Source organism: Alosa pseudoharengus, unplaced genomic scaffold, assembly GCF_046254945.1.
Source record: "Alosa pseudoharengus isolate Yale_2024_CS ecotype anadromous, Long Island Sound unplaced genomic scaffold, YU_APseudo_1.1 YU_APseudo_1.1_scf_18, whole genome shotgun sequence".
In the NCBI taxonomy this organism is placed as follows: Eukaryota; Metazoa; Chordata; class Actinopteri; order Clupeiformes; family Clupeidae; genus Alosa; species Alosa pseudoharengus.
Window position 1 is genome coordinate 12,957,559 of NW_027468650.1, and position 17,500 is coordinate 12,975,058.

A 17,500-nucleotide genomic window follows, 5' to 3' on the forward strand; every position below is an offset into this window, starting at 1 on the left:
TTATTCACTTACACGCTTCCGTTTTATCCATTCAATTCCCCCATTACGGCCTTAACACATTCATCCATTCAATTCCCCCATTATGGCCTTAGCACATTCATCCATTCAATTCCCTGTCCTATGAACCAAACCTAGTCCTAATACAGATCTAACCTAACAAGACTCAAAGCCCCTGTATTGCCTTATAAAGCCAGCAGGTGGCAGCAAAGGACCTTCATAAGGCCTTTTACTGAACACACACACACATCAGTGCTGATCCTCGTGGCTGTGTGTGTGTGGGATCATCTGTGATATTAGAATATGATGCGGCGTATGTATCGCAGTGGCGAGTCATGTCAGGATTAACACACCAGCAGATGGTGAGCTCTAAAGCCAGACTAAACTCATGACAGCACAACTCATCCATTAGAGATGACCTCTCCTTCTGGGTCACCTCCTCAAATTTATTTCATTATTATTATCACTGTTGATATGTAATGCCGTTATTGATATTGTTGTTATTACTGTTAGGTATAATGTACGACTTTGTTTAAACTTTGTTATTACACTTTTTTGTAACTAGTCTTCACATACTGCAAGTCAGAGCCGTATAAAGATAATGTCTCTATACGGCTCTGCTGCAAGTCAATTTGGATGAAAATGTCTGCACAATATCATAACCACAATACCATTTTTTCTTTCTTTGTCTTTATTACTTTCTTTCTGTCTCTCTTTTCATCACTCTGTATCTCTTTCCATCCTTTCTTTATTCCTTCATTCCCCTTTCTCTCTCTCTCCCTCTCTCTCTCTCCTTCTTTCTCTCTCTCTCTCTCAGAGTGTCCAGACTACCAGCAGAGGGTGGGCTCTGTCAGAGATCTCATCAGGCAGCTGCCACGCCCCAATCAGGACACCATGCAGACTCTCTTTAAACACCTCAGACGGTAAGCACACACACACACACACATATATACACACACACACACACACACACACACACACACAGAAACGCACACATCCATGATACACTCACAGACTTTAATAAACATACCCAACAACACACACACATGCATAATGTTGTGTGCACAACCACAGACTTCCATGCCTGTCTACTCAGACATACACACACAAGAATAATAATATCTTCCTCATACATCAGACTCACACACACATACTACATGTTATTCATGTGCACACCCACACATAATCCTATAAACACAACCAGATGCGTGTGTGTGTGTGTGTGTGTGTTTGTGCGTGCGTGTGTGTGTGCGTGCGTGTGTGTGTGCGTGTGTACGTGCGTGCGTGTGTGTGTGCGCAATGTGCGCGTGTGTTTAGCGTGTACGTGTGTGTGTCTGTGCACGTGCGCGTGTGTGTGTGCACAGTGTGTGTGCGTGTGTGTGTGCACAGTGTGCGTGTGTGTGTAGCGTGTGCGTGCGTGCGATGTGTGTGTGTAGCGTGTGCGTGCGTGCGGTGTGTGTGTGTAGCGTGTGCGTGCGTGCGGTGTGTGTGTGTAGCGTGTGCGTGCGTGCGGTGTGTGTGTGCACAGTGTGCGTGTGTGTGTAGCGTGTGCGTGCGTGCGGTGTGTGTGTGTGCACAGTGTGTGTGTGTGTGTAGCGTGTGCGTGCGTGCGGTGTGTGTGTGTGCGTGTGTGTGTGCACAGTGTGCGTGTGTGTGTAGCGTGTGCGTGCGTGCGGTGTGTGTGTGTGCAGGGTGTGGTGCTGATGTGTGCTGTGGTGTGTTATCTGAGCTGTTCTACATTACTGAGGGCTGGAGCCGAGCCAGAGAAAGCATTAAAGGGGAGAGGGGCGCAGCTCTGATAGCTGAATTGATTAAGACACACACACACACACACACACACACCACACACATACACACACACATAACCAAACAGCCATGTTCACATTAACATGCACAGCCATACACACACACACACACACAAAACCAAACAGACAAGCTCATGTTAACATGCATGCACATACAAACACACAAACATGCTCATGTTGACATACATGCATGCACACACACACACACACACACACACACACACACACACACACACATGTGCATGCACACTGACTCTGACATTGAGAACATGCACTGCACTCCAGCATGCAGTCAAGTGGAATTCACGTTTTGATAGTTTGATAGTTTTTAAGCTGTTGTATGTTTGATTGTTGTGGATGTTGTGGGTGTTGCTTTAATTGTACACATCTCTTCATTTTCATGAGTGTGTGTGTGTGTGTGTGTGTGTGTGCGTGTGTGTGTGTAAGGCTGCATCAGCCTGTATCAGCCTGTGGTAATGCATAAGGCATCTGCTGGCATTTGCATCTATACGGCAGTCATTTAAGATGGGGGGGCTGGGACCAATGACAGCCTGGCCTGATGACATTTCACTGCGGCAGAGTGTGTGTGTGTGTGTGTGTGTAAATATTAATTTGGAGAGGTTGATCGTTCTGTTTTCGCAGGCTGTAATTTGTTTTGATTCAAACCCCAGAGTATAGGTAGTGTTAACGTGTAGAGTGTAACTGTGTTGTAATGCCTCTCTTTCTCTCTGTTATTTATCACTTCTCTCTCTCTCTCCCTCTCTCTCTCTTTCTTTCTTTCTTTCTCTCTCTCTGCACCACTAGAGTGATTGATCACGGCGATGAGAACCGGATGACGTCGCAGAGCGTTGCCATAGTGTTCGGCCCCACCCTGCTGCGGCCCGAGGCAGAGTCCGGCAACATGGCGGTCCACATGGTCTACCAGAACCAGATCGTGGAGCTGGTCCTCCTGGAGCAAGAGTCCATTTTCGGCAGGTAGAACGGACCGCAATCAACGCAGCCCCCCCACCCCACCAAAGACCTGGACCATCATCCCCTCGCCCCCCCCCCTCCATCTCGCACAATCCAGAACGAAGGAGGGGGAGAGACGCCAGCTTCCAGCTTCCTGCTACCTGCTTTCTACTTCCTGTTTGGAGCTTTTCAGCCAATCCACACCATGCGCAGCCTGTGGAAACAGAGGAAGACTGTTGCTATTAACGAGCATTAATGACTGCATCTAATGAGGCGCAGCGATTATGCCTCTTCGCCTGCACTTAAACGTGTGGACCCGATGAATGGGCAGATTTCATGCTGTGTGTGCTTGAGCGTGTGTGTGTGTGTGTGTGTGTGTGTGTGTGTGTGTGTGTGTGTGTGTGTGTTTGGTGAGGGATAGATCTGAAGGAGTGTGTGTGTGTGTGTGTGTGTGTGTGTGTGTGTGTGTGTGTGTGTGTGTGTGCTCACCTTGGATCCAGGGCACACACAGCCAACACTGGACTCCTATGGCCAGTACTGGTGATACAGTATCTATAAGTGGGACTTTCACAAAGCAGTGAATCATGGGACATGTAGTTTTTTTTCCTCTTCCTTGTGGAACTGGAAGGTGTGGTGAGCCCCAGGTGACTACAGGGCGGCTTCGGGACAGAGGTACTCACTAGTCACCAAAGGCTCACGCGTAAGCAGTGTTATAGGTGGACCTCAGCACCAGATCTGTACAGGGTTACACTGATTGTGGTGTGTGTGTGTGTGTCTGTGTGTTTTTCTCTTGTTACTGCACTCTTCCTTGCCTAAGAACTGCACCCCATTCATGTTCATGTTGGGTAATAAATGAAGTGTTTTGTGTGTGTGTGAGAGAAAGAGAGAGAGAGTGTGTGTGTGTAAGTGTGTGTGTATATGTATAAAGCACAGAGGTGTGTGGAACGCAACGGCTTGCTAATAAATTAATAAATGAAATGATTAATGAGTAAATATAAGCTCTGTCAGGGACGTCAGTATTTGTCCAGAAGTCTACGTTTGTGGTTTGATGTGGTGCAGAGTCTACAGTGACCTCGTCCCTGTGTGTGTGTGTGTGTGTGTGTGTGTGTGTGTGTGTGTGTGTGAACCCACTCTGACCCCCAGCACACACCCCTTCATGCTTTGCTCCCTGTTGGGCTTTTTCCACCTCATCCATCTTTCTTTTTTCTTTTCTTTTCTCTCATTTCATTCTTCCTGGCCTCTTCCTCTCTTCCGTCTTTCTTTCTACATTTGAGCTGCTGGTTCCTTTTCCTCCTTTCTCTCTCTCTTTCTTTCTTTTCCCTCTTTTCAACCCTCTCTATCCCTCTCTTCCTTTCCTCCACTCAAACGCTGGTGAGGTGAAGATGATTGTCTGATGTTTTGTGTTTGTACCTCATTGGAAAAGGGCATAAAGTCTATTGGTGTGTGTGTGTGTGTGTGTGTCCACTAGATTGTGATGGGACTGTGACTGATAGTATTTCAGTTTCGGACTGCTGAAGAGCGAGAGTGTGTGTGAGTGGGTGTGTGTGTGTGTGCGTAGTGCAGTGATGGCCTGCGCTCTCTGAATCTAACTGCTGTCTGTGACGTTGCCATGTCTAATTGCTATTAAAGAAATAAGCAAGTGAACTGTCTCCTCAGCCTCCCCTTTCATCGCTCCAGTCTGACGTAGTCATTGGAAACCAGGCGCCTACTCTACTCTACTGCAGTAAAATTAGCCTTTATATACCAGTTAGCCTGTTGTAGGTTAGACCAGTTAGCCTGTTGCTTGAGTTAGATGAGAGGATGCAAACCCTTATCTTCTATGTACGTGCAACAACCCAGCCTGACACCGTTAACCTAGCTTAGCATACCTCACTGGAAGTAGGTTAGACCAGTTAGCCTGTTGCTCCCTTTTAGCTATAGGCTAAATGGTCTAATCCACTTCCATTGAATTGATATGTACTGTATGCCCCATGGTGTCAACATCCAACGCCATTTGGCGCCAAGATGGTACCCAATTAAACTAAGCTACTTTGCAGTAAAATCAGTCTCTATAAAAGATTTCGTAACACTTTTGCAAGATTTTTCAGGATTTCACATAGGCCCATGCCATTCTATGAAATTAATCATTCTATCTAATTCCATAGCATTTGGGAGTACAGTACAAGTATATCAAGTGTATGTGCTTGTATGAAACACTTCAATAAACCTCCTGTAGGGGGAGTCTGTGGATAGAAAAAGAACCTCATGCTCGCTACATCAGTGAGGGAAAGCTGGGATGATAAAATGGCCTTCACCCTTGCTGTGGCTTCCAGTTGATCACCCGCTTAACTCACAAGTGTGTCCGATTGAGCTGGTCAAACACACTGCCAATGTGAACTTCACTGATGAAAACCCACAGATGTCTGGACATTCCCTTGCATACCTATAATGCCACGGAACAGAGAGGTCCACACTGCCACGTGTTCATTGGTGACTGATGGCGTGTTGGGAGAGTAACGCTGCAGTAGGACTGTGTGCTCTAGCTTAAGTGAAATGAATATGTGTGTGAGCGGTGGATCTTAAAATCTGTGTGTATGTTTGTGTGTAATAAGGAGTGGATCTTAACTGTGCATGTGTGTGTGGTGAGGAGTAGATCTTAAGATCTCTGTGAGTGAATGTGTGTGTGTTCACGTGTGTAGTTCCCTATGATCTTCATGCCCACAAATATCTCCGGATTCTTTTACCTGATGACCTCTGACAGATATGGAGCAGCTTTAATAATGGAGTGAAGGGGCCGGTAGAGTGTGGGGGTGTGTGTGTGTGTGTGTGTGTATGGGGGGGGGGGGGGGGTAGTGCGTGCAGTGCGTGCAGAATAACAGTCCATGCGATCAGCTGGCCGCTCTGCACGGATACATCTTTATTAGAATCAGTCCTCTGCCCATACAAGCTATTTGCTTAAAGGTGCACGCTAGCTTTTTGGAAAATCAGCTTATCTGCAATCTACCTCAGAGTTAGATGAGAGGAGGCAAACCCTTCTCTTCTATGTACGTGCAATAACCCAGTCTGACACCGTTAACCTAGCTTAGCATACCTCACTGGAAGTAGGTTAGACCAGTTAGCCTGTTGCTCCCTTTTTAGCTACAGGCTAACCGGTCTAACCCACTTCAACTGAATTTATATTTATGCCCCATTATGTCAATGTCTAACGCCATTTGGCGCTAACATGGTACCCGATTAAACACAGCTAAATGGGCTAACGCTAACAACATTAAATTGCAATATCAAGCATTCCACTGCAGGCATTGGCAATGTAAGAGATTTTATTCTCCGTCTTACAAGTCATTGTAGCATAACTACAGTGTGTTGCTTTAACTGATTTAAACCCGGGGCTTGACCCCGTACACAGATCTGCTCCAGTGCAGATAATCAGTAGTTGAAAGAGAAGTGATGCGAAGTGAACTGTTCAATAAAAAGGTGAGAAGAAATAAGAGAAAGAGGAGGATGTGTGTGTGTGTGAGAGAGAGAGAGAGAGAGAGAGAGAGAGATGATTGTTTTAGCTGCAGGTGTTGACTGAGAGACTGGGGAGACCAAGAGAGTCGGAGAACAGGGAGGAGAATCTCTGCATTTCCAAATGAGAAAACAATTACATCAAATCCATAATTCATCATGTAGTCCACCAGCCTCCAGGGTTTGTCTGGCTCCATGTGTGTGTGTGTGTGTGTGTGTAGAGGGGTTATGCGTGTGTGAAATGAGCTTCATATGCTCCTGCTGTTTTTGGGGGTAGGAGGTGCCAGGAAAGTACCTGATCTGGTGTGTGTGTGTGTGTGTGTGTGTGCATGTGTGTGTGCATGAGACAGAATTGGGCTGGGGGTGATTGCATGAAATGCGAGGAAGCCATTAGATGACATAAAACATTCATGACCATCACTTTATGTGTGTGTGTGTGTGAGAGAGAGAAAGAGAATTGTGGCCCTGTCTCACCTGGGATGAACAACAGAAACCTCTGATCACCTGCCTGTGTGCACATCCACACACACACACACACACACACACACACACACACATACACACAGTATAGGGGTCATGTCTCTGTTCAATCCTGCTGTGATGCTCCAGTGATTCGAGCAGTCATAGTTATTCACAAAGACACACACACACACAGGTTTTCTCTTATCCTTCACTATTCAGTTTGCTACCCTTCTCTGCTTTTCTGCTTTTTAAGCGGGGGGGTCTGTGTAATAGAACTGTCAGTGATCCTGCTATGCCATCTATCATCTTTAAAAAAGCATCATATTTAATTTGGCCTTTTACACATTTCATGTTTGCTTGTGTGTCAGTTTATCAGTCCAGTAAGTAATTGTGTGCAAGTGGGTCATATGGTAATGCTAACTGGTCATTATCCCTGAAAGGGCCAGAGCTTCGGACAGGCAGGAGGTTCTCGTTTCACCACAACATTGTATTTCATTGCTTTTTATTTTATTATATTATATTATAATATAATTATTATATTTTTATAATATTACAGTATTTTCTTCTCCGGGCCTTCACTCAGACAGGACAGTGAAGAGGGACAGGAAGCGAGTGGGATCGACAAACGGCCGCAGGTCGGACCTGAACCAGAGTCCCCGTGGATACTCCAGTGCGTGGCGCGAACGCTGCAGCCGCCTACCCTACGGCTTCCTCCTTCCGTTGCTGTATGCGTCCATTTCCTGGAGATACAGGGCTTGTGACGGAGTAGCCATCCCACTTCTGACACACCATATGTAGCGAAGGGACAGCAGTGACCCCACCCGGTCTTGAACCCGGGTCGCCGGGGCACTAAACCTGCAGCTTGACCGCAACGCCAAAGAGCCAGGCTCGTTGGTATGTTGGTATGGCAGTCAGAGTGCATACTCAACTGTAGTGACGGTATTCCTTCACACAACTGGTCATTTTCCCTGAAAGGGATACTCAGACCTGTGTGTGGCACTAACGCTGCAGCCACCCACGCTACAGCTTCCTCCTTCCATTGCTGTACAGTATGAGTCCATTTCCTGTAGTGAGGGAAATACAGGAAATAAAGGGCTCTTTCATATCTCTGATAGTCCAGTCTCCTCTCCAATGTGTAAGGACGTGAAGAGAAGATGGCTTTCTTCATGATGGGTGGGAAATGTCCCTGTTTACAAGGCTACTGTATGTCAAGAGAACACCTCTGTACTGTCATCCACATTTCTTATCAGGACAGACCAGGACTGCATTTCCACTGATGCTGAATCAGATCAGAATCAGAAACACACACACACATACACACACACACACACACACACACACACACACACACACACACACACACACACACACACACACACACACACACACACACACACACACACACACACACACACACACACACACACCTCTTCCTCTGTGGACTCCTGTGAAGAGGAACTAATCATGAGCTCACTCTGACACCCAGTCAAAGAGCACATGAGGTGTGGAAAATACTTGCTTTATGTTGGACTTATATTGTGTGTTTTCAATACCTTTACTTTCACAGAAGTGTTAAATGTATGGATCTTAAATGTATGGTTTACCCCCTCTTTTTCTTCTAATCCTTCTCTGACATATTCACACACGCGCGCACACACACACACACACACTCTTGCATCTTGCATGTTATGCCAATTTCAGAAAAGAGGTAATAGAGGTAACTGTCAATCAAATTGCCTCTTTTACCATCACACAATTTGTGTGTGTGTGTGTGTGTGTGTGATGGTGTGTATAGGGTGAGGTAATGATTTATAACCCTTAGACAGAAACACATGCTTGGAAAATCATTTACAGTTGTGTGAGTGAAAATGATTCGATTTGCCAGTTATGGCGCTTTTATAGGCTGTGTGTGTGTGTGTGTGTGTGTGTGTGAGAGAGAGAGAGAGAGCTGTATTTCTCCAGCCTGGCAGTTATGGGTGTCTCCACCAGCTTCACATATTCAGCTACAGGACGCAGGAATGATTTGTGTGTGTGTGTGTGTGGGGGGGGGGGGTTGTGGGTGAGTGGGTGAGAGAGAGAGAGAGAGAGAGAGAGAGAGAGAGAGTGTGTGTGTGTCCCTTAGATATCACATCACTAGGTCAAGAGGTCACCTGCTGGACTTTGACATGTGCTGACTCAGCTGCCTATAGTTTTGATCAGAGCCATATAAAGGTACCTTTATATGGCTCTGGTTTTGATATCTACAGTAAACCCCAACTGAACTACATACAAAACATTCAGTGCATACAATACATTTATATATACTGCTCCAGGCCCCTAAGTGATCTGCAACTTCGGGGCTAACTCGCTACTTTCTGTCTGCAGGTGGCAAGCAATGAACGGGGACTTGGCTTTAGTCCGGGGATTTATTTACCGACACCGTCAAAAAAATAATAATATATAACTCACTCCTGTTGCAACTACACGTCTGCTCTCTCAATATGCATCTCAGTTCTAACACACACACACTCACACACACACTCTCTTTCTGTCTCTCTCTCTCAAACCCACCCCTGCAAGCAGAGCTGTTCTTAAAGTAGCTGTACCCTTTCACAACACAAAATAGGTACTTGGAGTAAAAGATAGGCCTACAATTCCAAATCAGAAAAAGTGGGACGTTGTGTAAAATGCAAAAAAAAAAAACAGAATGTGATGATCTGCAAATCTTGTAAACACATATTTCACTGCAAAAAGGACATAGACAGCATATCAAATGTTGCAAATGACATGGAGATACATGTTAATTTTGAATTTGATACCAGCAACATGTTTCAAAAAAAGTTTGGATGGGGGCAACAGAATTCTAGAAAAGTTGTGTAATGATCTAGATAACAATACGAGGAATATTTCATAACTATTTAGGGTAACTGACACCATGATTGGGCATATTGGGTTGTAGGTAATAGAAGTTTAAATCAAATGAAACTGTTTCAAACTTGCCTGGACAAGGACATCAGTATCTTACCCCTTTGTACAAGGTGAGGAAGAGGAGGGTGGAAGAGGCAGAATATTCCCTAATGCCAATCACTGTTCACAATTGCACTACCCTATCCCACCCATAGTGTTCTATTTACAGTTTTTTTCAATCGCTAACAAGCGCTTACCCATACTTTTTCTAAACTCTTAACACAGACCCACACCTACAAAACACAACTGGCCAAATGGATAATTTTCTTCTCAAAAACACATTTTGTTAAATATACTACTAACACATATTTCTCTGCACACACTAACTTTACCAAAACACTGGAAATCTGACTCAAAATGAAATTATTCTGTCAAAGAATAACTCGTTTTCACTTCACAAGGTACATGCAGTCAATCAAAGTACACCAGGTTCCAAAATACTGACTATTGTTGACATTACAAAAATGGCATAGAGTTTTATGTTTCAGTTTTACAGGTATTTGCATGCAATTGTTACACTAAATTTCTTGGTTGGGAACTGTATGTCCACATGTTATGTTCACATTCAAAAGCATTCCAGTAAAAAGCAAATCATTGTTTTTCCTTTACTGGTTGCTACAGGAGCTCCAATAGAAATACTGTTTACAGTATGATAGAACAGAAAAAGTTTTACAGTATTGCAATGCTTACTGTGAACAAAATATCCATGAAACACACAAGCATTCTAAACAAAAAAACAACAGCAAAAAGCCCAGATAAAAAGGGGGGAGCTAACAAAAGCACAAAATTACTGTACAGTATCTAATCTCGATCTTCTGGGTTAGGCCACATGTTTTCATCAACATCACATTGATTACATGGTCAATGATAGTGTCACGAATTTCACCACTGACAACAGTTCCTGCAGCCAAATGAAATGCCACCACCACGCATTCTTACATCTCTACCTTGCCCTCTTCTTGGGCCTGCTCTACTCCCTGGCCCTGCTCCTCTCACTGCTCCTGCATCTCTCACTGGGCCTGCTCTTCTCCCTGGGCCCCTTGCTCTTATTCTTCCTCGTCCAGACATTACAGTGTTTGTCTTTTTCTGTTTCTGTTTCTAAAAACATTACTCCTCAAAGTCCTCCTTTTACTGTGTCAGTGTAATAGAACAACCCCTGCCACTGAGTCTAAGCAGAGACTTTCTAATGTGGAGACACAGCACTCAAAAAATCCTCCATAGAAATGCATGGGGCTAGTTTGTAACGCCAATATGGCCGTTGTCTACACATATCCCACCCCTTCCTCGGCAAAACGTCGACATGTGAATACATTGAGCCAATCATGTGGTGTGATGTGAATACATTGAGCCAATCATATGGTGTGTTGTGAAGAATCGAAGATTGTGCCAATCATGTGTTGTGATCTCGCCGCTGGAGCAAGATTGGTGTTGTGAAGCCTTGCGCACGCGCATTTCTGCCGAAATGGATGCCCGACGAGTGCCCAAAAAAGCATTGTCAAATGGCCCCCGAGTGGAGGGACTTGCCTAAAAGAACTTTGGTCTAAGCCAGACTGGAATCAGCTGTGGTTGGACCAATTTACCAAACATAAATCAGTTGTGTGTTAATTATTGAATTGTTTGTTTATTATCAGCTGAGATATATTGTTTTTGAACTGATATCATTGCAGAAGCAGAGGTTTTTATACTGTATCTAAGGTTTGGCATATTGGGCAATTCCATGCAAAGGTCATCCTTACCATGGAAAAAAAAAGTTGTGCATACACAAATAAAACTGTTGTTAAAATCTGTAATATCTGTAAAAACTGTATATTTTATTGTTTGTAACTGATCTGATTGAATTTGATGGAGAATGACACTCTTTTTACATCATAAATATGGTGTGCAACCATACAGAAACAACATATTTCACATGGTAATATTATACATATTTCAAAAGTGGATAAATAGACCCAATGTTCAAACAAATTGTGTCATTTGACAAATTCCAGATTGACAAGGTAATGGTAGAGTAATGTCTATGCTCAGCTTGCCTTTAAGAGCACAACTCCTTACATTTGTAAGGCTTTTGTTTTTAAGTCAGCAAGTTCCATGGCCATGTCACATCCATAACGTTTTATAGGAAAAGTTTATGCTACACAGTGTTGATGCGACAATGTCCATAGTGTCTGTGCAAAGCTGATTTATATCAATGTAAAGTGTGATGACCAAATTGTGCCCCTTTCTTACTTTTAAAACCTTTAATGGTGCGTTATGGATGTGACGTTATGGATGTTACATAATGTGAATTTACAAGACTGGGGACTTTATTATACCTCAAAGCTGATAAAACGTCTGTTCTGGTGGCATGTCAGTTTCAACGCATTTCAACTTAGTGTTTACAATTGACATTTCAAAGATTATTAGGTTGATCAAAACCACAGGGAGGCCTTGCCTAACCATTAGCAAAACAAACATAATATTAAAATACCTCCAGTGATTAGCCTAGCCATAGCCTATTTTCAAGTGGCCTAAAACCGAAAATCTGAGCGATTATCTTCCTGTAACTGTCATACTAATATTGTACAGTAACTGGATTATCGTGTTAGTTGGTGAAGATGGCTGACTTTGCAGCTGGAGTTAACATAGCAACCTCCTTCTGTTGCAGATCTGTTCAGCCTGCCGTTCACGTCTGCTTAACACAGTTTAATTTTAAATGTGACGCGATATGACAGCATTTGAAGTGTCAGGTCCTCTGTAGCTAATACCCACAGAGTAACATGAGTAAGGGCAGCAATAAACTAGATGTACCGCATAGCGGTACAAAATATGACCGCCTCTCAGTCCTGCATATTCTCTTCGCAAAAATAAATCACGCTTGTCAATTTGTCTCCATCTCCTACTCCTGCAACTCATGTGCATGTAAATGTGTGCATATGTGAGTTTGCTTTTTTATTTATAAGAGTGTGTGTGTGTGTGTGTGTCTGTGTGTGTGTGTGTCTGTGTGTGTGCATGTGCGTATGCGTGCCTGTGTTTGTGTGTTTATGTGTGTGTGTGTGTGTGCGTGTGTGTTTGCATGCCCACATGCGTATGCGTGCCTGTGTGTGTGTGTGTTTATGTATCTTCATTCATGTGTGTGTGTGTGTGTGTGTGTGTGTGTGTGTGTGTGCTTGCCTGTCTGTATGTGTTTATGTGTGTGTGTGTGCTTGCCTGTTTGTATGTGTGCGACTGTACGTGCGTGCGTGTGTGTGTGTGTGCGCATGTGCGTATGCGTGCCTGTGTTTGTGTGTTTATGTGTGTGTGTGTGTGTGCGTGTGTGTTTGCATGCCCACATGCGTATGCGTGCCTGTGTGTGTGTGTGTTTATGTATCTTCATTCATGTGTGTGTGTGTGTGTGTGTGTGTGTGTGTGTGTGTGCTTGCCTGTCTGTATGTGTTTATGTGTGTGTGTGTGCTTGCCTGTCTGTATGTGTGCGACTGTACGTGCGTGCGTGTGTGTGTGTGTGCGCATGTGCGTGTGTGTGCATGTGCGTGTGTGTGCATGTGTGCACGTGCGCGTGCATGTACTTTATGTGTGCAAATCACAAATGAGTGGGTATGGGTTAGGTTCATGTGGGCTCTTGAGACTAACATACCATAAATATTTTGTCATCTTGGGTGCAACGGTTCAGGTAGGGCTAGTTATTTAGGGGAGTGGCCACCAAGTATCATGTTCCCTGGTGTTTCAGTAACCCGGGAATCACTGACCAAAATTGATGACAGTAAAAAGAAAAAAAATCATTTCCTTTTTATATTTTAAATGACTTGTTGTCCTGATTCTTCCTGTGGATCTTAGGCACTGAGGAAGCAATAATTTCATCGCTAGTTTTTCATGATTACTATTTCAATTGTTTCATATCAAAATTCACTACTTAATTATGTGTTTTATGTAGTTTGTCGAGGACTGGTTCAGACACGTCACATCCATAATGTGAAACCGTCACATCCATAACGCTAGTTTTTCCTACATAATGCATTACGAAAATTACGCATAGTTTCAAAAACACACTTTTTGTATTCATTCAAGTCTCCTTCATGGTACATATATTATAGTTTCGGCAGTTTCCTTCAAAATGTACAGAGTTTGTAGAAAACCTGTAATCTCTCACAAAAGTGTGTCCATTTCATGTCACATCCATAACGCTGATAAAATGACTTGTATTCTTAGGATGAAATTGATTATATGAAATTTGAGGATTTCTCAGTATTCAGAGGACAGAGGTTGCATTAAAAGTTATGCAAATTAATTCACTGTTACTAATTTTGCCCCCACTCTCAGGCATTTTGTTTACCAATATGAGTCAAATTGTCACATCCATAACGCTGGAACTGCCCTATTGTTTTTACTATTGTGGGATGTTGTGTGTTACAGTTTATCTCAGTCGCTTTGGTGCTATTCTCACATCACTATTAACATTTGCACAGCAGTTAGTGCATTTCTCAAAACAATTAGTGCAAACTGCAAAACCTAGTGGATGACCTGCAAGAGCACGTCACTTGCTCAAAATGGATAGTCCATTCCTCAAAAGCACGTATTCATGTCAATGAAACTGTCAGTGTCATCAAAATGAGAAGTCTTGACACCATCGTTTATGAACAAGATAGTCAAATGGCTTTGTCATGTTTTCATTATGACAGTTCTCTTAGTGTTTTCCAATGCAAAAAAAGGTCAGAACTCAGTGACACTACCTGAACATGCTCAAGACAGCACTATACAGTACTTGTACAGCCATTTAAAAACGACTAAGTTACACATTGCTGTAGTTAGGGGAGTAAGTGAGTACAAGACACTGAATACGTACATTTTTACTGTATGCTCTTTGCAATTCTACAGCATTGTGACAGAATTTGATAACTAGTTCAACAATTTTCTATGTAATGACTTGCAATGAAATGAAGACTATTAGTTTTATAGGGAACGACTATTCAGTATCCATAAGTATAGTTCATTTTGACTCACATGACATAAGCAAATGATAATGTTAAAAAACAGCAGAGAATTGTATGAAAGCAACTGATACATGTCCAAAAGTATTTGCAATTTGTTCAGAGGAAGGAGAATTTGCTACTATGATGTGCACAAATGACTAAATGTTGTGGAGGTTGAACTAATAGTTATGAGAATTTTCATTCTGATCTGCAAAAAGCACCAAAGTGACTGAGAAAAACTGTAACATTCGTAAATACTGCAAAAACAATCCATAATTTTGTTGGGAGGTATAGCTTGTCTGTTAAGAAAATGTAAGTGTTGTGGAAATGTGTTCACTGACTGCATATCGTGTGAAAACGACATGAAATGTATGAATGGTATGGCCAAAAAAGACAGATGCTGTGCTAATTGTATTTAGAGTTTTGAAAATGTGACAACTGGTTGGACAAACACATGTTAGCGACTGAAAAAAACTGTATTGCAAATGTACATACTGTATTTATACTTATACATAGCCATATTCTACTGCTCTTCATTCTATTCTTACTGTTCTGTTTTTATTCTTTTATTCTTTTTATTTTTTTATACTTATATGTTGAGTGTTGTATTTTGAGAGCAAAGATTAACCGGAGTTAAATTCCTTGTTTGTTTACACAAACCTGGCCAATAAAGTTGATTCTGATTCTGAAAGATGCAGATGAAAAAAGCATTGTGGGGTCACCAAGTTTAAATAAGTGACCTCCATACTGACAGATTATCTAAACGGTATGCCAGGAAAAAGGCTGTCTTGTCATTTAGCTATAAATGTAAATGGCTGGAATAATACTACTGGGACTTGGGCCTGGGATCATGTTCCATGGTTAAATGAAAAGAAAATGGAACTTTTTTGTCAACATGGGTTCAAGGTGGTTTTGGCGTACATAGAAGAAAGTATACTGTAAGTATATCAGTAGACAAAGGCGGGTTCTCCGCGCTTCTGTCGTTTGACGACAATCCGGTGCAACCAGGCCAGGACAGATATTTTAGAGAGGAGAGACGCTGGGGCAGCTCAGATGTCGTCTTAATTTTCTTTATTCCAAGGACTCTGATGAAGATGTGACTACTTCGAAACGTTCTGCACCTTTTACTAAAGAATAAAGAAAATTAAGACGACATCTGAGCTGCACCGCTGCGTCTTTCCTTCTCTCTATACTGTAAGTATGTTGGAGAGCCTGTGATGTCTGTCTGTTTTTAATCCAAAGGCTCTGAGAATCTCATTAAGCTACATGGTATCATGAACTGAAAAAATGCCTGCCCATATTACGTAAGTCAAAATCTGGAGGCACTAAAAGTGGGTCATGACTGGATCTGGATGGTTCTGCCATGGTCACTGTATCTCAGTTTCCTGATCTGAACTTCATTTGGATCTGGATCCATGGTTCTGCCACGGTTATCTCAGTTTCCTGATCTGAACCATACCTGTCAACACTCCCGTTCTTCCCGGGTTCTCCCGTATTTCAAGGTCATCTCCCGGCACCCTCCCGTTTTGTTATTTCTCCCGGAAAACTCCCGTAATTGCATGGCCATAAAACTTCATTTTAAAATCATTGATCCATTCATTTTTTCTATTAGTCTGACATCTCCCAGGTTACCAGATTGTGTATGAAATACACCCTACACATACACGATCACTTAGTTTCAATTTCAACCGTTTTGTCATAGGCTAAAACCTGGCAACCCAAAACCCAAATAAGGAAGCGGGTGCCGATTGCGCAGCCTGAGTCTCGTCGTAAGCAAGCGGGCTAGTTGAATGGCCTACTCCAGAACTAGCTGTTGTGAAATTGTTGGAAATTTAATTGATTAACACATCACATAAACTGTTATTGAGTGTTGTTGATACACTGAACTTGTGTCCTCGGAACCAAATCAGACAACAGCAGCTTTGGAGTTTTGGAAGTAGGCTGCAGGCAGGCAGCTGGTGGATACATAACTGGCATGCGTAAGGTAATGTAAAAACAACGACGGTGTTGAAACACGTGTATGAAACGTAGCCTACATATGCAAACACAGATCCGGTATAAACACTGACCCCCCCCCAAAAAAAAAAAAAAAAATCTCCCGTTTTTGGAAAGCTAAATGTTGACAAGTATGATCTGAACTCTGGACTGAGTTTACTGTAAGAGGAGAACGCACAAGAGAGGACCTAGGAATCTGGACAATCTGGAGATATTCTGTAAAGTTGTTCTTCAACTGTATGAGATGGTACAGAAGACTAAAAACTCTCTTATTGAGGAGGGTTTGACACAGGGGCGATTCTAGACCTAGAGCTTTGCTGGGGCACAGGCCCCCAACTCCCAATACATAAAAAAAAAAAATAATAACTGTGCGCGCAATATGAATAAATGACTAGCCTGATTTGGACCATCACATATCTCCCCTAGGTCACAGACATCCTCCTCCATACTCTGAATAGTTTTACGCCTAGCCCCCATCATGTCCTCATCCGTTTCTTGCCTGTCTCTCCTCCTCCTCCTCCTCCTGCCTGGTATTGGACTGCCCAGCCTGTGCTCTTTCCCCCCTCTCTTCTCCCTCTCTTCGACCTTCTCCTCCTCCTCCAGCACTCTCTCCCTCAATTGTTGTAGCAGCCACTATCCAGCAACATCCAAACACATAGGCATAAGTAGGCCTATACTCACATGCATTAATTTAATAGGCTTTCCTACTAACACAAGGGAAGCTTATTTTTTGTCAAAAGTGAGATATACTTCCCTCCTAGGCAAGGGTCCTATATACATCCTGGCAATACTGCAGTTATTTGTAGCTTAAATAGCCTACTAAAGCCTTCATACTGACTTTTGGTGATAATTTGCAAATGTAGCCTATAATAATCTACACAGATGGCTATTCTGATTCTGTGTATATTATTATAG

The 17,500-nt window shown here is 42.9% G+C and overlaps 2 protein-coding genes across 2 annotated transcripts in view; one reads left to right on the forward strand and one right to left on the reverse strand.

Annotated features, from left to right (window-relative positions):
- LOC143131851 (rho GTPase-activating protein 12-like) overlaps positions 1–4,397 on the forward strand; it is a 25,002-nt gene extending 20,605 nt beyond the window's left edge. Inside the window, exons 18-19 of the mRNA XM_076291437.1 lie at positions 815–920; positions 2,607–4,397. Of these exons, the coding sequence (XP_076147552.1) occupies positions 815–920; positions 2,607–2,781 (281 nt within the window). The 3' untranslated portion in view covers positions 2,782–4,397. The remainder of the gene's footprint in view (positions 1–814; positions 921–2,606) is intronic.
- Positions 4,398–6,285: 1,888 nt separating this feature from the next.
- zeb1b (zinc finger E-box binding homeobox 1b) overlaps positions 6,286–17,500 on the reverse strand; it is an 86,391-nt gene continuing 75,176 nt past the window's right edge. The window contains exon 9 of the mRNA XM_076291438.1: positions 6,286–6,310. Coding sequence (XP_076147553.1) covers positions 6,286–6,310 — 25 coding nt within the window. The remainder of the gene's footprint in view (positions 6,311–17,500) is intronic.